Source organism: Hyaloscypha bicolor (assembly GCF_002865645.1).
Source record: "Hyaloscypha bicolor E unplaced genomic scaffold K444scaffold_191, whole genome shotgun sequence".
NCBI lineage: Eukaryota > Fungi > Ascomycota > Leotiomycetes > Helotiales > Hyaloscyphaceae > Hyaloscypha > Hyaloscypha bicolor.
The window spans coordinates 639,730-660,788 of NW_020194693.1; the positions used below are offsets into that span (position 1 = coordinate 639,730).

Consider the following 21,059-nt stretch of genomic DNA (forward strand, 5'->3'; position numbering starts at 1 on the left):
GGAATTCTGGAGGTTAACAAAGCCCTCTATATATCCTCCTTCGTTCCTCGCCTAACGACTAGCAGCGCGGGCCAAGCCCCCTTCCCACACACACAAGAATAGTCGAGCTTGTAGTCATCGGCATCATTGCCCAACATAGGGTAGGCAGACCAGGACCAGGACCTAAGCTAAGACGGACAGCCAGCCCCCACCTACCGCGCAGCAGCGGCTGTCATCCCCGTCAGCCTCGCCGTTCGAGCCCAGGCCAGGCCTTGACCCCTGGGAAACTTGCCTCGGCCACCCTGGCCTCCCAATGACACACACCCCAAACCCTTCCCTCCCCTTCCCTCTCGTACCTGCATCGCCAAAAAAGCGACCGACCGACCGACCGACCAAGTTGGCCACGTCCAACGGGTCCGCGAAGCACGCCCAGGCGGGAACACTGGCGTTCCACCCTGTCAGCTTACGGGGTCGTGCGCCACGATTGCGCCAGCAGCGAATCAGGGCGGCGCGGGGGGCATCCCAGTTATTTATATACCCTGTGGCTTTGCTGTATTTTTGGGGTCCGCGCTAGGCGGCTTTGGGATGCTGGTGGTGGGTGCGTCGTCGTCGGGAACCCAATTAGGTAGGGGTGCGGGGACAGGGGGGCCCGCACGGGCGAGGCCGCGGGCTGGTTCAGCCTTATGGGAGGGTGTGGGGCTCGAGAGCGAGGTTTGAAAGTTTGAACATTTGGAGATGATGTGGTGGTGTAGGGGTTTGTCTGACGGAGGGGAGCAGTGGGCTTGCTCGATCTCGGTGATTGTGGGAGGGTCGCAGATCCAGGGTCCCGTCAACGTGGTTTGGATGGGGTCATTATTGTCATCATGGCATTTTTTTGCCCCGGGAACAGATTGCTTATCCGCGTTTGTCAAACGCCGTCAGGAACTTGCCTTGCATCGTGATGTGCAACAGGGTTCTGTTTTACGAACGAACAAATTATTGGCTCCCTCGCTCGCGCTCACACACACTCTGTCTGCACACCTCACTCTCACGATGACTCTCTCGGCGACCGTCACGATCACAAGCATCAATTCCTGCATCTCGGAAATGAACGCGATCGCAGCTCCTAATTGAGCAGATGCACGAGCTCCTGAGGCTCCCAAAAGGTTCGGCGAACTGCGCTCTCGCGGGTCCCACCTCGGCTCAGCCAGCCGCACACAACCGCGCATGAACGAAGGGCCGCACGTTATTTGTGCGACCGTCCGCCTGCATGAACGCCACACTTTAAAATCGTTCACTGAATTTTGAGGTTGTGCGAAAAGCCTCAATGGTTTTCCTGTTCAGGTCCCCTTCCTTCAGGTGGGCAGCAAGCCGTGCCTGCGAAGATGAGGAGATGAAATGAGATCCTGAATCATGCATGCGCGGAGGAATACCGAGTCCGGCTCGGCGAATTGTGTCAACCACTTCCTGTGGTTTTGCCTTTCGAGATGATTGTTGGTTGACACTGGTTTGACACAGCCTGGATGTTTTGATCCTGAGGTTGCGGGTCTCGATGCTTTGTCCGTCCCTGGATCGTGTCGATGTGGAAAGCTTGATCGAGATGGGATGCCTAGAATGAATCATATGAAATATCCCCCCCTATCAGATCGCCACATCTCAAGTTCCAGCGCGTGGGCTACCGTACGGAGAGAAACCTCATGGATGCCTTAGGCCCCTCACCCAGCACACGCAAGCCACATTCGACTCCCCACCTTCCCTCTCATCTCATGACGGCTTACGCCACAGAAGCAGAGCCGCAGCGGGAAGCCCGAGGAAAGCCTGTGGCAGCCACGGCGATCGCGTCTCATCTCCTACTGTACCGCTGAAACGCTCCGTCCGGCTTCTTTTCGCTGGCGCGTGTGCGGAAAAAGTTGTGTGTGAGAGGGGATGGAACGTTACCTACAAAACATGACGCCGATTACCTCAGCCCTGCTCCCCCGCTGCAAAAAGGGATGTCTGCCTCTTCTCTTATCGCGACCCCTGTATGCTGCGGATAAGGTGCGGTAATCTGGCGATCCGATAACCCGCTGTGACGGGGTAGATAGACGCAAGCCCGCCAAGCGCTTATTTTTAGTCGAAGCAGAGGCGGCGGGCGGTGGTTCGCCGATCTTAGCGCGCGATCAGCCACGTTTCTATATTAAGAGGGCCAGGGGTCCTTTTGGGGGGGGAGGAGGGGGGTGAGTGGTGGGTATTTTCCGCGATAGGTGCGCGGTGGAATAGAGACGAGAGAGCGAATTATTGACGACTGATGACTGGGTTTTGACGAAAGGGCGCGGTTCTCTTGGCGGAGTTTCGGAGGTGGGAGCGGAGATCGAGTGAGCGAGGGGTGATTGGTGGGTGGGTGTGGGGCTGGTGATAGGCAGAAAAGAGGCAGGAAGGATTGAGTCAACGCCACGCGTGATGAGGGTCGATTGAGGAGCTGGATTGGATGCTTGTGTCACCAATGGTATGTTATTATCCGTACGAAGATATTTTCAACTTCCACCATGTCTTCTTTCAAAATTGCAAAAATTTAGAATCTTCTGTGTCGTGAGGCAGTGTTCGGGAACGTGGCTGATTTCATTTCCTGCCTAAATGTGGCAAACCCACAACTTTCCACCGAGTTGACCACGGGAAGGATGGAGGTCTGTGAAACGTTCCCCTTTCATTCCCTCGATACGGACGTACGGTGCGTGGCACGCGATCGCGAAAGCCACGGTACGTACGGACTGGAGATCGTGTCCTTTCATCTAATCTGCTGCCTTGAGGCGGGAGATACGAGTTCTGCTTTTAGGAGAGTGCAGCATCGGAGAAATGTCTGGAAGTGGAGGAGGGCACAGTTGATTCTGTTCCTGGATCGATGCGAGGTGACGCACAGGCCATGGATGCTGTACGAGCATGCAATTGGGGAATTACTACAGTACGTTTCTTTGCAAGGTACCGGGGCTAGGAGGGAAGTGGGGGTGCGGCGGGTAGGGCTGAGGATTCGCGAGAAGACCTCGTTTTGGAATACTGTGCGTGAGTGGGGGCGCGAGGCTGCACGAATGAAGGGAGGGGGGTAACACCGCATCTGCATGTCGAGTCGAGGTGCCTGTGGAGGGGTAGGACGAGGCTGTGATGTCAGAGAAGGGGGCCGAAATAGCTCCGTGATGGTTACAAATTGCATTCTTGCAGTGTACGAAGTTTAGCAAGATTTTCAATGAGAGGAGTCACCGACGTAAGGGTCAGATGATCGACGTGCGTGTTATTAATGGATTGTCCAATTGATGATTTGAGAAGGAAAGTGAGCATCGTAATATCACTGCTGACTACATGTCCAGACTCAACTTCTTTCTAGCTGTCCAAAATGTCTGACTACTGTATCTTGATCATCAATCTCACCCCACCGAAACTGCGGAAATGAATCTCCCTTCTACAAATCGTACCGGTAGATCTGGAGTGAATGTTGTGTGTGTCCAAACCAACATCTTTGTGCTGTCCAAAATATCTGCCCGTCGGATCGCCAACCATCCCCCACCAAAATTCGAAAATATAGTACTCTATAAACAGTATCCCGGAGATTCAGAGTATAATTATATCGCTTTCTTGAGTCCGGCTGTCATGAGGACACTCGTCATCACTTTCTCGCAGTCGTGAAGCATGGTTGTGTTCATCACGCTGGTGCGGAGCCCTTCTCCGGCTCGCGCTTTTCATCTCCTCGTCGTATTTCCCGAGCGCCGATCTCTGGTCCGATTCTGAAGTAAGGGAGCCGACGAGTTTCCCAGCGTCAGCGATCGTTCTGATATCGTTAGCAGAGCACGGAGCAATAAAGTTGGTGCTTCAGATGGTTGTTCAGACCGAACCAGGAACACTGGGTGCAATGCCCGGGTTGAGTGTTCAGAAAGTCACTGGTCCATTGAGGTGAACACATACGATCAGTCATCGGGTGGCCAGCATCACCAGCCAACGTCACTCGGCCGTTCTTTTGTCCCAATTATGCTCAGGCAGACTCGGGTCTCAAACTGCGAGATTAGGCGCTGCGATGTGCAATGGGTGAAAGGACTGGAGGAAAAGAGCTTGCTTGGCGGCACACCCTCCTGGACGAATTTCGCCGAGTACTCTATGCCAGTCGCGCCGAGAGGGCCTTCTCCGGTCCGGAAAGTATCTTGCTCAGTGCCTCACAGAAGATCTCGCACCATCTGTGCCAAGAATCAAACGCCCAGTGGTCCGTTCCCCATCCTCAGACACACTGCCGCTCTTCCCCCATCAGATCCCACAACAATGTCTCTCAATCATTTGTTCCATCCTATGTCCAGGCCTTGGGATAACAGAGCACGCAGCTTTGACCGATGCAATCATTGAAAAAATTCGCTGTATTGATTTTGCTCATCACTTCGCTAGGGCGGCCCCATTGGGAACGTGTTGTTGTCGATTGGCTTCGTGGGAGTATTGGGAGTCTGGGATCCACTTGGGCTGATTGAAGTTGTGCTGCAGCGGAATTTGGCATTAGTTACTACTTCAGTCTGTCTGGGAAGAGCCCAGTGCGGCCCCGTATTCCAACCCCGCTCACCAGGAGAGAAGAGAGCAGCATTCTTCTCGAAGATAGTGGCTGGAATTCCGGCCTGCAAAAAGCCAATTGGGTCATGGATGAAGCCAGAGGCAAAGGTACCTTTTTCAGGCCCTGTGCTTTCGCAATTCCAATACTACCTAATTATCGTTTCAGCAGGATACTATCTATGGTCCCCCGTACGGCAGAATCATACCTGATCCAATGATGAGGACTGGATCGCGAGCTTTCGGTACACCTCGCGTTCACCTGCGATATCGCCCACGTCCCTTCGTTTAGTTTTACCGGTGGCTTGGCTGCGGGGTACAATGGATATGCAGGAGCACTGTCGTGAATGGAGGGCCGCGTGGAACCTGGGGTGGCTTCTAGGGTATGTGCTTCCGCAAGGTCAGATAGACAAAGTCTCACAACGCCAAAAAGCAATCCAGACGTTGGATATGAGCCTATCTCCCTCGCGTTTTCCAAGAAAGTCCAACTGTCGGTCTTTGTGATCGCTCATGTTGGTATGCTATCAACAGGGACAGGGGAGGTTCCGCATTGGGCCACGGCACTGCTGTCGCCATCCACGGGATGGGCCGTTTGCGCCCGTTTGCGCCGTTACAGCTGCATCATCCTATCGCGTGGAGAGAGCTCTTTGCTTTTTATCACGAATACCTTCACTTGCATCATTCATATGCTCCTCTCTGATAAGCACTCCCACTTATTCTCGACGCTCAGTCGCTGACAGGAGGCCTGCTGGACGACTGGGCTGCTGGTGAAGTGTGCGCTGGTGGCGCAGGAGTGAGCCGTCATCCGTGCCGTGAGACCACTGAAAGGGCCGACCCCACGACGGTCCCGCACCTCGAATGCCCGCTTCCCTCCCATCGATCGCTGGCAGAGTCGAAAAAGGGGCGCCGGCTTTCACATACACATCTCGAGATCTCACCGAGATCTGTCACATTTTGCATTCCGCGGCTCGGGATCTGGGGAAGGGGTAGACGATGTGAAGAACGCAGGTTGCATTCAGCCGGGCGGAGAGGACTACTACTAATACCCGACCCCTCCTCAACCACTTCCCACGACGGGCACAGCTGTACGACATGGCGGAAACAAATATAGAGCATGTGCAGCCTGCGAGCCCTGAGCCGATGATCTTGGCCGTAGACGATGATCTTGAGGCGCAACATCCAGGGCACGATTCAGCATTTTCACGGACACCTATCGCCGACCCGGAAAGCTCTGCAGAGCTCGGCGTCGACCACGATACAGGCGGCTTTGCAGATGAGGAGGGCGAGGATATGCATGGAGGCTTCAACGACAATGACTCTACCTATGGTGGTTCGTTGATTGGATGCGACTCGGACACTTTGGCAAGCTACATCACGGATTACCGCTACGAGAACGGGAGGAGGTATCACGCATACAGAGGTGGAGAATACTGGGTAACCGTCTCTCTTCATCTACGCATTGCACGTGGCTGACACGAAGAAGGGACCCAACGACGAATATTCCAACGATCTGCAAGATCTGGCGCATCACATGTATCTCATGACCCTGGAAGGAAAGCTCCACCTCGCGCCTCTAGACAACCCACACAATATCCTCGACATCGGAACCGGGACTGGAATCTGGGCAATGTAAATCTCTCTCTCTCCAGAATTTTCACAACAGGCAAAAAAGTGCAATGCTGACACCCTTAGCGAAATGGCCGACGCCTACCCCTCAGCCCACGTAATCGGCACCGACCTCTCCCCCATCCAACCCCTCTTCGTACCGCCAAACTGCGCCTTCGAAATCGAAGACCTGAACCTCGACTGGACATACTCCAAGAGCCAATTCGACTTCATTCACATCCGGGAACTGTTCGGGTCTGTGGCCGACTGGGACGAGTTCTTCTCCTCAGCATTCGAACACACGAAACCCGGGGGATATGTGGAAGTGATTGAGCATAGTGTGTTTCCCGTGAGTGATGATGGGACGGTGAATGAGGAGAGCTTCTTTACCCTGTGGGGGAAGACGGTTGTGGAGATGGGGCGGAGGTTCGGGAAGAGCTTCACGATTTGGGAGGAGAGTAGGGAGAGGTTAGAGAGAGCCGGTTTTGTCGATATCGTGGAGAAGAAATATAAATGGCCGGTGAACGGCTGGCCGAGTCCAGAATATCGAACCCATGGCGATGACGGGGAGAAATCTTGGCAGAGATTAAGGGAAATCGGAGTCTGGAATCAGTTACGATTATACGATGGCGTGGAGGGCTTTATGCTGAGATTGTTGACAGTCGCGGGCGGTGTATGTCCACTCCATTCCCCTACCATTTTCCTTTCCTCCCTTTCAACTCGTACTAACGCTTTTGCACAGTGGACATACGACAACGCACAAGCCTTCCTAGCACGCATGCGCGAAGAAATCAAAGACCTGAAGATCCACGCCTACCTCAACGTCACAGTCGTCTACGGTCGGAAACCCGGCGGTAAAGCGAGAGCTGGGGATCAGCTGCCGCATCCGGCGACGCGTAGTGGGTATGTCAGTCCTGAAGGGGGGTGGAGGAGTACGATCCCGGAAGATTATCAGGGGCTGCCTTGAGCGAGGTTCAATATTTTGTGTTCGCGGAGACGGGCGGAGGGAAATGAGAGAGTGGTTGGAGGTTTATTGATACCACTGGAGAAGAGAGGGAAGGGGGGGGGGGGTAGGATATTATTCCTTGGATACAAGGAGAGAGGGGACTTCTCGGTTACGGGATATGGGAAGAGTGGATCAGAGAGAACGGACGAAGAAGAAGGAGGTGGGGCGACGACCCAAGGCAACTTGTGGAACCCAGGCCGGGAATTGTATATATGACGTCGTCCTGGCTGTATGGATTGGGGGTTGCGTGGATGGAAGACTCACGGTTGATACCTAATTATCGGATGATGTTGATGACAAACTGATTGGGTTGTGAGATGGATAGGAAAAAGTATATGCGGAGGGAGAGATGTATATATCCAATCTAATGAGCGATGTTAACTGACTCCACTTCTGAGTGCCGAAACTTCGACCTTGGTTAAAGCGATTTCTTGGACGGTTCAATGAGTGCGTTGTCCCAGTCCAAATAGTCATAACAGAATCTGGAAAATGGGATCATGTCTAGTAACTTAGACTCGCAATCATCATGCCCGTTTTAAGTGATAGCAGAGAGGCCCGGGATTTAAGTTCCTGAACGTACCAAGTTCATTTCAATATGAGAAGAACCACAGGGACCATTCTCCAACCCATTCATTCCTCACTCTTGAAGAGCTGTTGCCTCAGTGATAGAGAGTCTTTGCCATCAACGCCGTACTGTTGATCACTGAGACTTGCAGTGGTCAAGGAAACGATTTATCATTCCAATAAAACGGATCGCTCCGCTACCCTCTACTCCTCAAAGCTCTTCTCAGCATCTTCGCCGCAACAAAGTCTGTACATATCCCGGTGGAAATCGAAGGTAGTTTCGCTGCTCGATTTCATGCACTCCCTCCAAATACCTGTAGCATTCATCACTAACACAACCCTCCAATAAATCCTTCTTTTACACCCTCTTAACATTCCAACGCTTCCGGGATCTCCTCTCTCTCCTCCCATACAGCCACGCTTTCCGCGTCGCGATGGGAGCTGCCCTGTCTCCGCACATATCTATGCTAGCTCCTAACTATCACACTCTCTTCAGCAGTAGCTGAGGTCTGTAAAGAACCACGAACTTTCCAATCAATTTCAATCCGTTCGCTCCTTTTCCTTAGGACGTCAACAAACGCAGCGAAAATCCTCGCGCATGAGATCATGGCCGTTCTTGTCCCCGTTGCGCGGGTCGCGGATACTCGGCTGCGCTTCCCTGCACAGGACTAAGCCGACGAACTTTCCCGCGTTCACAGACGGGTTGCTGGGGCTGGTTTTTGGGACTTGTGGTTTTCCGTTTGCTTGGCAAGGGTTAATAGTATGCGGGTTCTGGGCGAAGAGCAGCTTTATCGCCTTCAACACACCGCAGAGGAGCACGAAATATTGCCTTACTTCCTCCAGTTCTATCTTAGGGGAATGGCTCGGATTTCGGTTTGTAGTCCCACGGGGAGTTGATGTCGAAGGAAAGTTCACTGCTAGGTTCGGTAGACTGGAGGTGGGCGAGTATGAGTCCCCGGATTTCCCTCTGTATTGGATGAATAGACTTGGTGGATTGGTTGAGGAATCGCTGATTCGCGGACAGGTTGGATGTCCCCCCGCCCCCCATCACGCAATAGTTGTCGCGTCATGTTGGGGTCTTTGATGGAAGAGTTGCTAAATGCATTCTCGGCAGGGTCTTAATTTGTGGGTGGGAGGAGGAGGAAATGCAATTATTTTTTTACCTCTTTTTAATGTTTCTGGTTTCGCTTTAAAGGAAATTATTTTAGCTTTGCGTGGATTGTCAGTGTGAGCATGGTTCGAAGCAGATGACGTACTCTCCAAATTGAAGCGGCCCTCGCCAACATTATTTATCATGGAGTTTTAGAGCCAGAGAAGAATAAAGAAGTGGAATATGTTCATTTCCTCTGTAGGCCTCCCTCGTCTGAATTTTTCAGTCCTGCCTTGCAGACTATCAAAGTTAGGGAAATGATTGTTTGGGCTGTGAGCGCGAGACGTCGTCGAAGCCCCTTTTCAAGCGAAATAAGCGAGCTGGTCCCTGACCGGACTGAGTCAAGCTCCGGTGTTAGGCGAGATATGCCATAATTATACTATCCCCCCCTTGAATACTTACAATGAGTCCAAGGATAACACCACCCAAGCACTGGTCAACTCAAGGGTCTTCAGCGAATAAAGCACCAGATATTTCCTACTTTAGGGATATAAACGAGGTTTCAGGGTGGCGCTACCCAAGGACCCGCTGCAAGTATTCAAGGGGGGTGCCGAGGCTGCTGTGGCGCGTGGGTTCGGCGCGTCTTCACTGAAGTCTAGCCTGTCAGATCTTCAACTCTTCTACCCTCGCTCGAGGGAGTTGAGCATGAGAAGCAAAGTGCTTTAAAATGCCGTCACGCAAGAGATCTTTCTCCTCGAACTTCGACGCCGGACAAGAACCTTCGAACAAACTTTCGCGACTCAGTAGTCGGAGCCAGAAGTTAAGCCCTACTATTACTTAAGCTGTCCCTTAACTATTAATTAGCGTAAATACCCTTGTATTTTTCCATAGTTAGGATTAGCTCCTTATATATGCTCGACCTTAAGATATAATAAATACTTATTTTACTAAAGGATTGCTACCCCCCTTTTCTTTCGCCCTCCTCCCAACGGCCCGCCAGGCATACTCCTAGCATATGGTTGACATTTGCTACTAAGAAGCGCACAAGGAAGTTAGACATACTTTGCTTTATTGTCGCTATTGCCTCTAGCATATGCTCGCCATAAAGAACCCATATACTTAGTATATGCTTGCTAAACCCTAACCCGTAGGGCCTTTGCACTCTAATGTATTATAATACGGAGGGCTCTGACCGCCCCCTAACCCCTCGGGACTAACCCAAACCCTAACCCCTAACCCTAAGCCCCTCGAAAGTTCGGGACTAACCCCAATCTTCCTAGCCCGTGCATATACAGTATATAAGGAAAGTATAAGCTAAATCACGGCTTGAGGACATATCGAGCATATGCTAGCCCATAGTAGGGATAGCTTAAGCGATAGAAGGGAACAGCTAAATAAACGAGCATATGCAGAGTTTGATAGTAGGGGACAGCTTAAGCGATAGTAGGGAACGACTAAAACCTCCGGTAGTCAACCGTTCAAATGACGGCTCGGTACCAGGGCTTTTGGGATCCTTCCAGAAATGGAGCAGCTCATTGATATCCGAATGGTCTGATTCCCGCAATTGAGCGCCTGTTATTCCTTGGAAGACAATCGTGTGCCGCCATGCCTGACGCTGGTCCAAACCATATGGTGGATACGGTGCCTTGTATAAAGAAAAGTCTTTTACAAGAGGAATTTGAGAGACAACTACGAGCGAAATAACTATTAGGGCTAACCTCGGCTCATGTCATCTTTCGTTGCGTTTTATCTGTGCCCCAGGGAAGACATTAGTCACTTGCTTTATAACCCTTCGGAGTGAACAGTTACCTCGGTGTTTATAAAGTCATTTTCAGCTCTGAATACATGGTAAATACACATGCATTGCATTAAATACGCTATTGTTACCCCGAAACGGCTCAACAACAGATCTTGATGCATTTGCGATATCCTGCATATATTTGGCTAGCTGTTCTCTCTTCTCTTCTTACTCTCTTCTTCTCTCCTTCACTTTAGATCCTTCGTATAGGTACACAAATACAAGATCTGATTCATTTACTGGTTACCCCAATCCATTCAGACTCCGCGTGCACATGCCGTTACATCCAAGGGAAGTGTGCTTGTGAAGGAGATAGAGGAAATCGCGAAGGAGAAGGCCATATAATTAAAGTATAGAGTAGAGTACGGGCCATATAAACAACGTATTTCTTACTTTCGGTAGACTTTAAAAGGGACTATCCAGTGTTATCCAGTACTATGCAAGGGGTTTTCCAGAGTTTTATTGCATTAAAATATCCATTAAAGATAATTCAAGACTAAACTATTCAGAAACCGTCCAGAACCGTCCAGGGATTGGCCAGAGGCCACCCAGGGTTTCTGGACAGAACTTGGACAAGTTCTGGCCACTCTGCCACTGTAGGGCCAGATTTATTGCGTATCACCGTCAACAGAGAACCGCTTGAATCTAAGGGGTCTATTAGGCAGCGATAGAGTTGCCGAATTAGAGGATTAAAATTTATTGATCTGGAAGTGTAATAATAGTGTTAAGAGCGTAGTCCTCATAGCACCCTGTACCTCGCAGTGCTATCCGACGTGTTGGACCATCGATAAAGTGCTTAATAGCAAGCCACCTAGCTCGCCAATCGTTTTTGGTGAGACATATACAAATCCTCTGAGGAATATTATCTCGCTCGTCGAGGTAGGTTGGCCATCCGCTAATCGTAGCAATTTCAACTCCAAGCCTAGCTGTCTCAAGTGATTTTACCGAGTGGTGGCAAATATTTCCGTCAAGAACGATATCAACGTCCCACAGAGCGTCATGGAGCTCTCGGTATGACGTATAGTCATCAAATACGCGGTCATTGATAGACCTTTTTTTCATCTCTCCCACCGTCCTAGGAATATCCAAACGGAGTGAGAACCAAAACTCCTTGTTCCTGCTTCCATAGTATTCGGTACGATTGACAACGATACGTTCAGAACGTGGACGGTATATTTCGACACCTTCATCCTCTATTCGTTGCCCAGGACAATCACCACCCAACAACTCAGCGTCCCGAATCTTGCTCTTTCTCTCTCCCCGCTGATTCGTTGGCACCCCACGCCTAACAGATATCAAGTGTACTCTGGCATCTAATGGGTTTTTATCTCCAACGCAATCTAGACTCACACTCCATCCAAAGTCGCTGATTAGGAAGGTATGTTTGTGGTCGCCATTTTCACCTTGGTGAAATCCACGACCAATCAATAGGTCTACAATGACACCAGAGATTGTATGACTGTCAACCTTCAGATCCATCATGAAGTCGTCGTTACTCCATAGTTGAAGTTGCCTATCCATACATATCGGTAACATAGAGCACTGATCGATGTTTGTAATATGTGCGAAAACAAGCACCAAATTAGACAAGGCAAAAATATGATAGCTCATTCCCACGTGAGTGCCACGTACTTGCCCTAACTTATTGATATAAAGCCTTATAGATTGCGGCGAAGGAATATCTCTAGCAGTCTTCAAATTCATATGTTGGAAAGCTTCCACCAACTTATCAACTCGAAGCATGCTCTCTTGCCGCTTGCTGTCGTTGAGTTTGGAAATTTGACGGTGGAATAATACAGCTCCAGCTGAGGCAATGCGCCAATATTCTAGTGAATAATATCGAGTATCAGAAGGCTCTGAGAGTTTTGCGTCAGGCTTAGTGCTGAAATCGTTCTTTTGACGCTCAATACTTCGAGAACGAATGATCGCCACAGCCAAAATGCATTCGATTAAGTCTTGGTAAATGGGGCTTTCATCGGAAATGCTTGACGCCGAGTTAAACAACCTGTACAATCTCTGACTTCCAAAGTTTTGCAGATTGTGACGTTCTTCCGTTTCGATGTCCGATTCCATGGAAGAATCCGGGATTGTTTTCAAAATTACTTTCATGCTTCTATCAAGGAGCAAAATCTCGGAGTCCTCTGCTGCTACCTCAGCGCTGGCAATCGCGCGCCATTGTATGATAACTTGTGCTGGCGATGACGCCGAAGACGTTCCGAAAACCAAGTCCTCATGCTCCGGAGAGCGAATAGCAACGGTCAATCCCAGTATAGTATGGGCCCAGATGACGATAGGTATCACTCCTTTCTCAGACTTGCAAAATAGCTTTCGGTCCTCAGGAAGACTTTGAGTGAGATACAAGTAGTCCATAGCGGCCAAAAGTAGATGGATTGGAAGTGTCCGGATCGGTCTACTATCTCTCAGGAATCGTCGCCCATTATCATCAAAGTAACCAAAATGCTTCCGAATCCGCTGCTCTACAGCTTCTATATTTGGTCACCAGTCAAAATTGCTTGTCTGAGAGCTACAGGCTTCGAGCACTCCAGCGATGTCCTCAAACCCGGGCCTGGACGAATCTTGAATGCCGCAAGTAAGCCTTTGGCTCATACATTCCGTGAGTGCGGTAGCAAGCTCGGTGCGGTTACATACTGCGCCCAGGAAGGAAAGCTGGATAACAGTAGACATGTATCGTCGATCTTGACCTCGCATAGCTCGTGTGACTGTGGGCCCAGGGCCACTCTGCAAACTGATTGAACATGTGGGATGTAGCGGAACAATCTTGGTGTCGTTAATTGAGTGCTTGAATCGATTTTCAAGTGCATGAACAATCTTCCCTCGTCCAAAGACGTTTGCGAGGTCTTCTTCCACCACGATATCGGAGCCTGATTTCCTCAGATCTCGTCCGAGGTCGAGAATTTTTTTCCATGGAAGTGCAGCCGCAACAGCTCCAAAGGCATTTGTGAGCTCAACAGAGAGCTGCATCTGGATTGGCAGCATCTTGAGTGAGAAAGATCAGATAATTGACGAAAGGCGGCACGCGAGGTGTCTCGCGACACTTAGTTGATCAATAGGTTACTGGCCTTCAGAGGATGATACACGATATTTCTTAACCTTTCGTTGGAAAGCAGGATACCTGGATATGATACGCAAATAAAACTGAGCTCTAATCAAAGTCTCTAGCTTAGTACTTCAACTATGCGCATCTCTTCTGAGATTTTATCGCAAGCCTCACTTTCACCCTGCCACGTCAGCTTGCTTGCCTTCGCCCGACTTGCGTGTACCAGCAGCTCATTAGTCGAGGCACGTGTAACGTTCGGATAATGCTAGATTTCAAAGCCAATGGGCCGTCAAATGGGCTTAAGAGATTGCATTAGCAGTTCCTGACCTTCATATAAACCAAGGCATAAGCGTAGTATCGTAAGATTAGAAAGCAAATAATTTGCCTTCAACTTTCAGGAAGCTGAAGGTGGAATGGCCGGGGGTGTGAAGAAGAATTGTGTGCTTTTTACGCGTGAATATGAAACGCGAAAAAGCGTGACCTCTAGCCTTTTATTGGGTGAAGTAGTTAGCGCAGAATTTTCTATGGTAATCTCATTGAATCTAAACCTCTCTTTCTTCCAACGCGGTTAGGCAGCGTCGCCGCTCTGCTCAGGCGCTACTCACCCTCGCCTCACCCTTCTCAGGTTGCTCAGTCACGTTCCTGATCTCTGTTCCATTAACTAATCGCAATTGACTTACTATTTGCTTCTGCTGTGTGAAAGTTAACTCTACACGGCTAGATTTAGGGGTACCAAGTCGGCTCCTAGGAAAACCAAATAGGACCGCCCTAAAAATATGTTGTTCTACCTTGGGATAGATCCTTCTAGTAACGTGGTATGGTCCTGGCTCCTTTTCAGGAGAATATATCCTTGCGCTTTCTCCGAATATTTTCTAAAACGGCTTTAAATCTTTTATTTAATACTTCGAACTCAAGCAATTTGATTTGAAGTATGCCATTTAGTCTGCTTTTATTTAAAATATAAGTATTCGGCATAATGAAAAAGGATATAGGGAGGTAAAAAGGCAATTATAAAATCAAGAAAATATAGACTCAAAACTCGTACCGAATGTGGATTATATACTTGATGTTTTGAAGAGGGAGGAGGAGAGTATATATATATAGGTGTCACGTGCTTTTATCACGTAATCAGAAAAGATAGCAGATCGCGTATGGTGCTTAGTCATGGTATGCTTTAAATTAGGGCTCTAATCTATCCACGCCATGAATCCTGTAAATTAGGGTGTCCATTTTAGTTAGAATAATCAGACATTTTCCTATACAAAATCTGGTCGGATCTAATACAAACAGGTCCCTGTATAGCTGTGACGGCTGGTGTCACATGGTTGGTTTTAGCTAAGGTTCCAAGCTATGGTTTAAACCAAGCTCGCTTCCAAAGCTCGGCGTTTCAGTGGCCTTGGCCATACCTACTTATCCACTGCCACACCTCACTCCTTTTCCCCTTAGCTTTAAATTCTCAAGATATAGGAAATCATTGATCTTTGAGCCTCGTTCCATTGCTCTGTTCCTGCCGTTATAATAGTACAACCGGGAAAATGTGAAACGACGCCCCCCCCCCCTCCGGGGATTAATTGGGGGCCAGACTAACCTAAAGTAGAAGCGCTCGGACAGGAATACTAAAACTTTGGCTTTTTCTTTAATTTAATTCAACTTTATAAGGAATTAATATAATTTAATACTTGTTTTATTTCCTTATACCACTTATTAAGTGCTATTTAAATATAATTTTTTTAATAAAATTTGGATTAGTAATAGCTTTTTAAATTAAAGAAGTTAAAAATTTCATATTTTATAGCCTAAAGGCAAGCTTAAGAAAGCCTAGAAATTTAGCGAACAAGTACCTAAAACCAGATATAAGAGCCCTATAAACCTATATTTTATAGGGCCTTATAAGGCTTAAAAACTAGAACTTAATTAATTAGTATATAAACTCCCTTAAATGAAAATTCTATCTTAAGGAATCTTTTTATTATAAGTTAGGAAGATCGTGATTATAATATTAGAATTAGAATATGCTAGCTTATACTTATATTAAAAAATATAACTTAAGATTTTTGAAGAGCTTAGGTAGCCAATTACAACTTTATCGACACCCCTAATCGACACCCGGGGGGGGGTCGTTTTATATTTTCCCCCAAGAACAGATAGTAGCCGCAAAACAATTGGATAGCACAGAAGCCTCGTCACCCCCACCTTAACTATCCCTTCGTCTGCTGAGACATGTCCCACGCTAGCAGCCGCATAAATGCGGATAGCCTAATTGGAGGAGACGGTTGTATTCTGGCCTAACTTAGCGGACGAAGGGATGAGGCTGGCTTTGAGCACTCACTCGGATAGCCTCGCTTTTGGAGTCACCGTAAGGAGGTTCTTGAACAGCGACAGTCTGCCGATTTATAATATAATATATAGGTCTACGTAGTTCATGACTGGCGTTCCTATAGATGCTGGAAAACCATTGCGTGACAACCACTGCAGGATCCAACCTGGCTGTGAGGACAAAGCTGAAGGAGATGACGTGGCGGCAAAGCATAGGTCGGCAGGAGAAGCTTATTGTTCCGTATGCATGAGCATTACTGCAGAAGCTCATGACAAGTCGGCTTGCTATATTTTGCAGCCCTACAGCGATCAAGTCCATCCCGTGCGCCACATTGCCTCAAACAGACAGCTGCATTTCAGCTCCTTCAGCCACTATGCAAGTACAAAAGCGTACGGCGTTGAAAACCGTCCATCTGCCAAAATGCGAGGAACACCAAAATCGCTAAGTTCAGAAAATCACACCAAATCTCAATAGAACGCCCGAAACTCTTCAAAAGTGCTTTATATAATAGAAAAGAAGCAGATCTAACTTTAGCAAAAATTTTATAATAATAGAATATAATACGGAATTATGAGAATTTTTGTAATATGAGCGTTAAAATTGCGCCCGTCCTCGCTTATCGAGTTGGACGGATTTCAATGCCACGCGCTTTCGTATGCAATATTAATCAGCTGCCAGTATATATGACACCTCCAAAGTCCATCTGAATGTGTCTCCTGCCAAGTCCTCGATCATATTCAGACCCTCTGTTACACTATCGAACAATCGTGTTTCTGACATCTCGACACAAGGACAACATTTTTTCCGCAATCCGAAGATTAAAGCATCCCTTGGAATTAATACTACAAGCATTCTTATCAATGGCCGAGGGAAAAGATGTCGAGGCCGGTACCCAAACTGAGCCAAATATTGAGAAATTCCCTAGAGGTATAATTTGTGAAAACGACCAACTGGACATCTTTCGCGCCCGTACCGGTATCGACCGCGATGAACATAGACGAGCTAACATCTTTCGCCGCCTTTTCGGGATCCTCAACGATAAAGGACGAACTAACATCTTTCGCCGCCTTTTCGACGAGATCCTCAACGATGAAAAAAGACGAAATGGCGAACCGCACTGGCCAGCCCCCAACCTGGGCCTATACCGACACATCGTCCGCGAAGAGAAGGCAGCAAACCGGAAATATATCGTCTTCTCGCCCCTCATCAACTGCTGTCTGGCCCTCCAAATCGTCATTGCCGCCACGCTGACCGCTGTAGGCACCGGCAACGGCCCCCACGCAGTCGTGACCGTCTTCGGCGCTTTCAACACCGTAATCGCAGGCCTCATGACCTACATGAAAGGCGCTGGGTTGCCGGGCTGACCCAAGTTCGTCCAGGCCCGATGGTGCGCGCTGCGGGACCACATTGAGCAGTTGGAGCGCGCTTTTGGCTGTGATCATCTCTCCCTGGATGTGAATGACGAGGTCAAGAAAGTAGAGGATATGTATTGGCAGACCAGGGCAGAGATCGATGCCAATACGCTGGATGGGTATGCGAGGCCAAGAGACAATACAAAAAATGGTCCACGTACCACTGGATACCCGCGCCCTCGTACTGCGCAGTTTGAGGAAATGGTCCAATTAGGCCGTAAATTGGACTTGGCAGGGCGCGAGGCCCGTAGATGGAAATTGCAGTTGGAGCTCTCAGCGCTAGACGTTGTCTCAGAGGAGGAGAATAAGGGAAGATCCGTCGCCGTCGAAGGAGCAAAGACCACAGGAGGATCGAAGAATAAGACAATGGATGTGGGTAAAGAGATAGAGGAAGGAGGATAAAGGAGACAAAGGACATTTGGGATTCTCGGAAATGAGAAATGTTATCTAAATCTTAATACTATAGTAACCTAATATATAATACTCTGAAATGAACGTTATTCGCGGACCCTACTCACCGTTGCATTAGAGGGTTATTATTCCTTACTATAACTCCGTGGACGCGTTTAAGATAACTATGGAAGTAGTCTAAACGTGGCCACAACTTCTTCGATTTGTATCCTGTAAAAAAACAACGGTACTTCTCCGTGGGTATAGTTACTAAAGGATGCTTGCGCTTAGTATATCGACCCAGATCATTTGTCGACCTGAATCCCTTAATGCGAGTATATCCCGGCACTTGATACATAAACGACTTCCTATATCGCAAGTCATGCTTCCTATATTTATTAGCTTCTATCAGGTTAACTCTTTCTGTGGTGGGGTTTTTTCTCTCTTGTCCCGTGACTACCGTCACGTGTCCTGCTTCCCAGGCATGCTGGCGCTAGTTTAGGGGGTTGCATAAGACTTCCGTCCATACGTATGATTAGCCTTCCCAATACATTAACCTTCGGAGCCCCTTATTTTTGACTATTTATATTATTTCGTTACTAGTATTAAGAGTCTTAAGATTATTATAATTAAGATAATATAATTTATTAATAAAAATTATTAAGTTATTTCTAATAGAACTTTCGAGTTTTAAGCTCGAAATAACTTTGAATTTTAGAGCTATTAATATAAGTTATATTCTTTTCGAACTTTTTTATTATTAAGCTTTTTTAATAAAAGCCTTAGGGTTTTTTATTTTAGTTATTCTTATTAAGGAAAATAATTACTAAGATAATTAAAAGATGCAAGTAGTTTATTAGAATAAAAATTTGTAATTTATAAATAAATTTAGAGAGGCAGATAAATAATAATAATAAAAGAAGATATATAAAGAAGTAAAGTTTGGGAGGTAATACAAGGCAATATTATATTATGAGAAGAATCTGCCTTGGGAGATTAAAGAATGCATTTTTGAAGGGGTCCTATTTGGACTTCTTAGAAGCCGACTTGGTTCCCCTAAATATAATTATATAAAGTTAATAACTTTCGTTTGGCGGAACCGAATAGGAAGTAAATTATAATTAGTTAATAGAAGCGAGATCATGTATATGACTGAGTAACCTGAGCAGAGGGTGAGGCGAGGGTAAGTAGCGCCTGAGCAGAGCGGCGATGGTGACTAACCGCGTGGGAAGGAAGGGAGGTTTAGATTCGATGAGATTACCCCAGTTATTACCACGCCAGTTCTTCCCAATATCAAGATTCACGTTCAGAGTTTCTAAGCCTTTCATCGCCGCGATATTGCGCCATATTTCATTCCAAGCGTGTGGATAGGCGGCAACTTGACGGCCTTCATCATGTTCATCCGGAATCATTCGATAAAATATGGGGTGGAAGATTCCGCCAGTAAAAGGTAAGCGTCCGAATGGTGTTGACGCTTTGTGGGAGAATGAACAATGGAAGATATAGCATAACGCCAACATACAAGGTCACAAATGTGTTGGCAGAATAGAGATAATCGATGGCTTCTGAATAGCTAACGATGCAGGCAGTGTCAGCTTTCATGTGATGCGACTACAGATAGGAGGGTCTGCATATGTTTCTGATCGTACATTTGTTTGCTAGACAGCAACATTGATAGCAATCTCCTCGGCTCACTCCCTTCTTTTCACAGCGTTGACCACTGCATGTTAACGGATCTGAGGATACACAACACGCTCCTTCGAAGCGGCGGCCCTCCGGACCTATGGTTTTATACTTAACCAAGATCGAGAGATGAAAAGTGTGGCCCCCAAGAACGTCTTTCCAGATGGCCTGCCGAACTTCCAGAGGCAACACATCCAGCAAGCCGCGTGACGGCGGTGATTTTTTTCTCAATCCCGTCTTTGGGATTTGGCGATGGAGGGCGCGTCAAGATCGTCCGCTCTAAAACGCCTATATGTGCATCAGGAGGACTCTGACAGCGTCGGTCATGCCAATGAATCTTGCGGCGCGGAGGTGGCTTCCTAAAAATCCTTGGCCAAGGGAATTGTAACACGATTTCAACAAGACCACTCGAAAAGTTTTGCAGTTGGCGATATCTCGGGGCCGAGAAGGGCGGAAGAGAGCTGATACTGAACGTCTAACGCTCGGGCTTCGAGGGTAACGGTGTTGCTTGTTGCCGGCTTTGCTGCTTTAAAAGGGAACAAAAGCAGATGGAAGAAGTTGAAAGGTCTTCCTTCCTTTTGCAGCCTGGAGTCTTGGAGTTCTGGAGTCCTGGGGTCAGCGTCAAGGGTGCCAAGCGGAGACTCCTAATTGGCCAACGAATGAATCCAAGCCACCCTGTAAAACTATATCTCCTTGGAGGACGTGCGCTATCAACTTACCATCAATATCCCTGGACTTGATTCCTAGAAGTTGGAAAATTCTTGGGCAAAATATGACTTTTTTTATTTTTATAAGAGATTGAACTAATGGGAAGCTGCTTGATTGCGCTAGGGTTACCGAGGCCATTAGCGGGCTAGTCGACAAAACCGAGAAGCGAAAAGTGATTTTCTGATTTTTTGATTTTCGCGCCCGCACCCCCCCCTCCCCTCTCCCATACCTCACTAAAAAAAAAAAGTACAGTATATACGCCTTATTCTCGACTACTCCTAGCCCCCCCTTAGCTTGCGTAGTCCGTAAGGCAAATCCCATGGATTACGAGGCATATCTCTATCTCTCTCACTCTCTATATCCTCCGTATTACCTATATTACTCGAATTATCTATATCTCCTTTATTCCCTTCTCCTCTAGTATCCTTACCCTCCTCTGCTATAACCTTCTTCCCCATTGCCTTCTGACCTTATATCTATCTTTATACTCGCTTTCTATATCTTATAGGCAGTTAAGGCTTTAGTATAAAGGGTTTTATAAATACGGAGCGAGGCTTTCCAGACTTGGTAGGATTAGTATTAAGTTAATAGAAAATATAGACTTTACTATTATTATTATATCTATAATTTATATAAGTACTATCGAATTTGCCTTCTATAACTATATAGTATTTAAAAGGGCTTCTTGGCCTCTTCTTATTATTATAAGTAGTATAAGCTTGAGAGAATTCGGTTCTATAAGTATATATTAAGCTTGCCTCTAGATTTGCCTTGCCTTTCTCTAATCCCTTTAGCTTTCTACCCTAGTATAGCTCTATCTCTCTAACTTTAGCCTTATTATTAATTCGCTTTACTACTTTAGTAATATTATTGGATAGTATAAAGAGATTAAAGTATTATTATAAAAGAAGAGGAAGAG

General features: G+C 47.5%; 4 protein-coding genes across 4 annotated transcripts; 1 reads left to right on the forward strand and 3 right to left on the reverse strand.

Annotated features, from left to right (window-relative positions):
- Positions 1 to 2,503: 2,503 nt before the first annotated feature.
- K444DRAFT_622906 (uncharacterized protein) lies at positions 2,504 to 3,213 on the reverse strand (the record flags this gene model as incomplete). The annotated part of the gene is made up of 1 exon (XM_024882193.1): positions 2,504 to 3,213. A coding segment is annotated over exon 1 (416 nt), but the record flags the coding sequence as incomplete, so codon positions are not given.
- A 2,586-nt stretch (positions 3,214 to 5,799) lies between these two features.
- K444DRAFT_549365 (S-adenosyl-L-methionine-dependent methyltransferase) lies at positions 5,800 to 7,081 on the forward strand (the record flags this gene model as incomplete). The annotated part of the gene is made up of 4 exons (XM_024876450.1): positions 5,800 to 5,943; positions 5,993 to 6,138; positions 6,202 to 6,787; positions 6,857 to 7,081. The coding sequence occupies 4 exons, from the start codon at positions 5,800 to 5,802 to the stop codon at positions 7,079 to 7,081; spliced, it is 1,101 nt and encodes a 366-aa protein (XP_024726245.1).
- Positions 7,082 to 13,068: 5,987 nt separating this feature from the next.
- K444DRAFT_549622 (uncharacterized protein) lies at positions 13,069 to 13,569 on the reverse strand (the record flags this gene model as incomplete). The annotated part of the gene is made up of 1 exon (XM_024876474.1): positions 13,069 to 13,569. One exon carries the CDS (start codon positions 13,567 to 13,569, stop codon positions 13,069 to 13,071), a length of 501 nt encoding a protein of 166 aa, XP_024726246.1.
- A 5,582-nt stretch (positions 13,570 to 19,151) lies between these two features.
- K444DRAFT_713087 (uncharacterized protein) lies at positions 19,152 to 19,751 on the reverse strand (the record flags this gene model as incomplete). Its single annotated transcript, XM_024888291.1, is given in 3 exon segments — positions 19,152 to 19,322; positions 19,399 to 19,450; positions 19,468 to 19,751. Coding segments are annotated over 2 exon segments (194 nt in total), but the record flags the coding sequence as incomplete, so codon positions are not given.
- Positions 19,752 to 21,059: the final 1,308 nt, after the last annotated feature.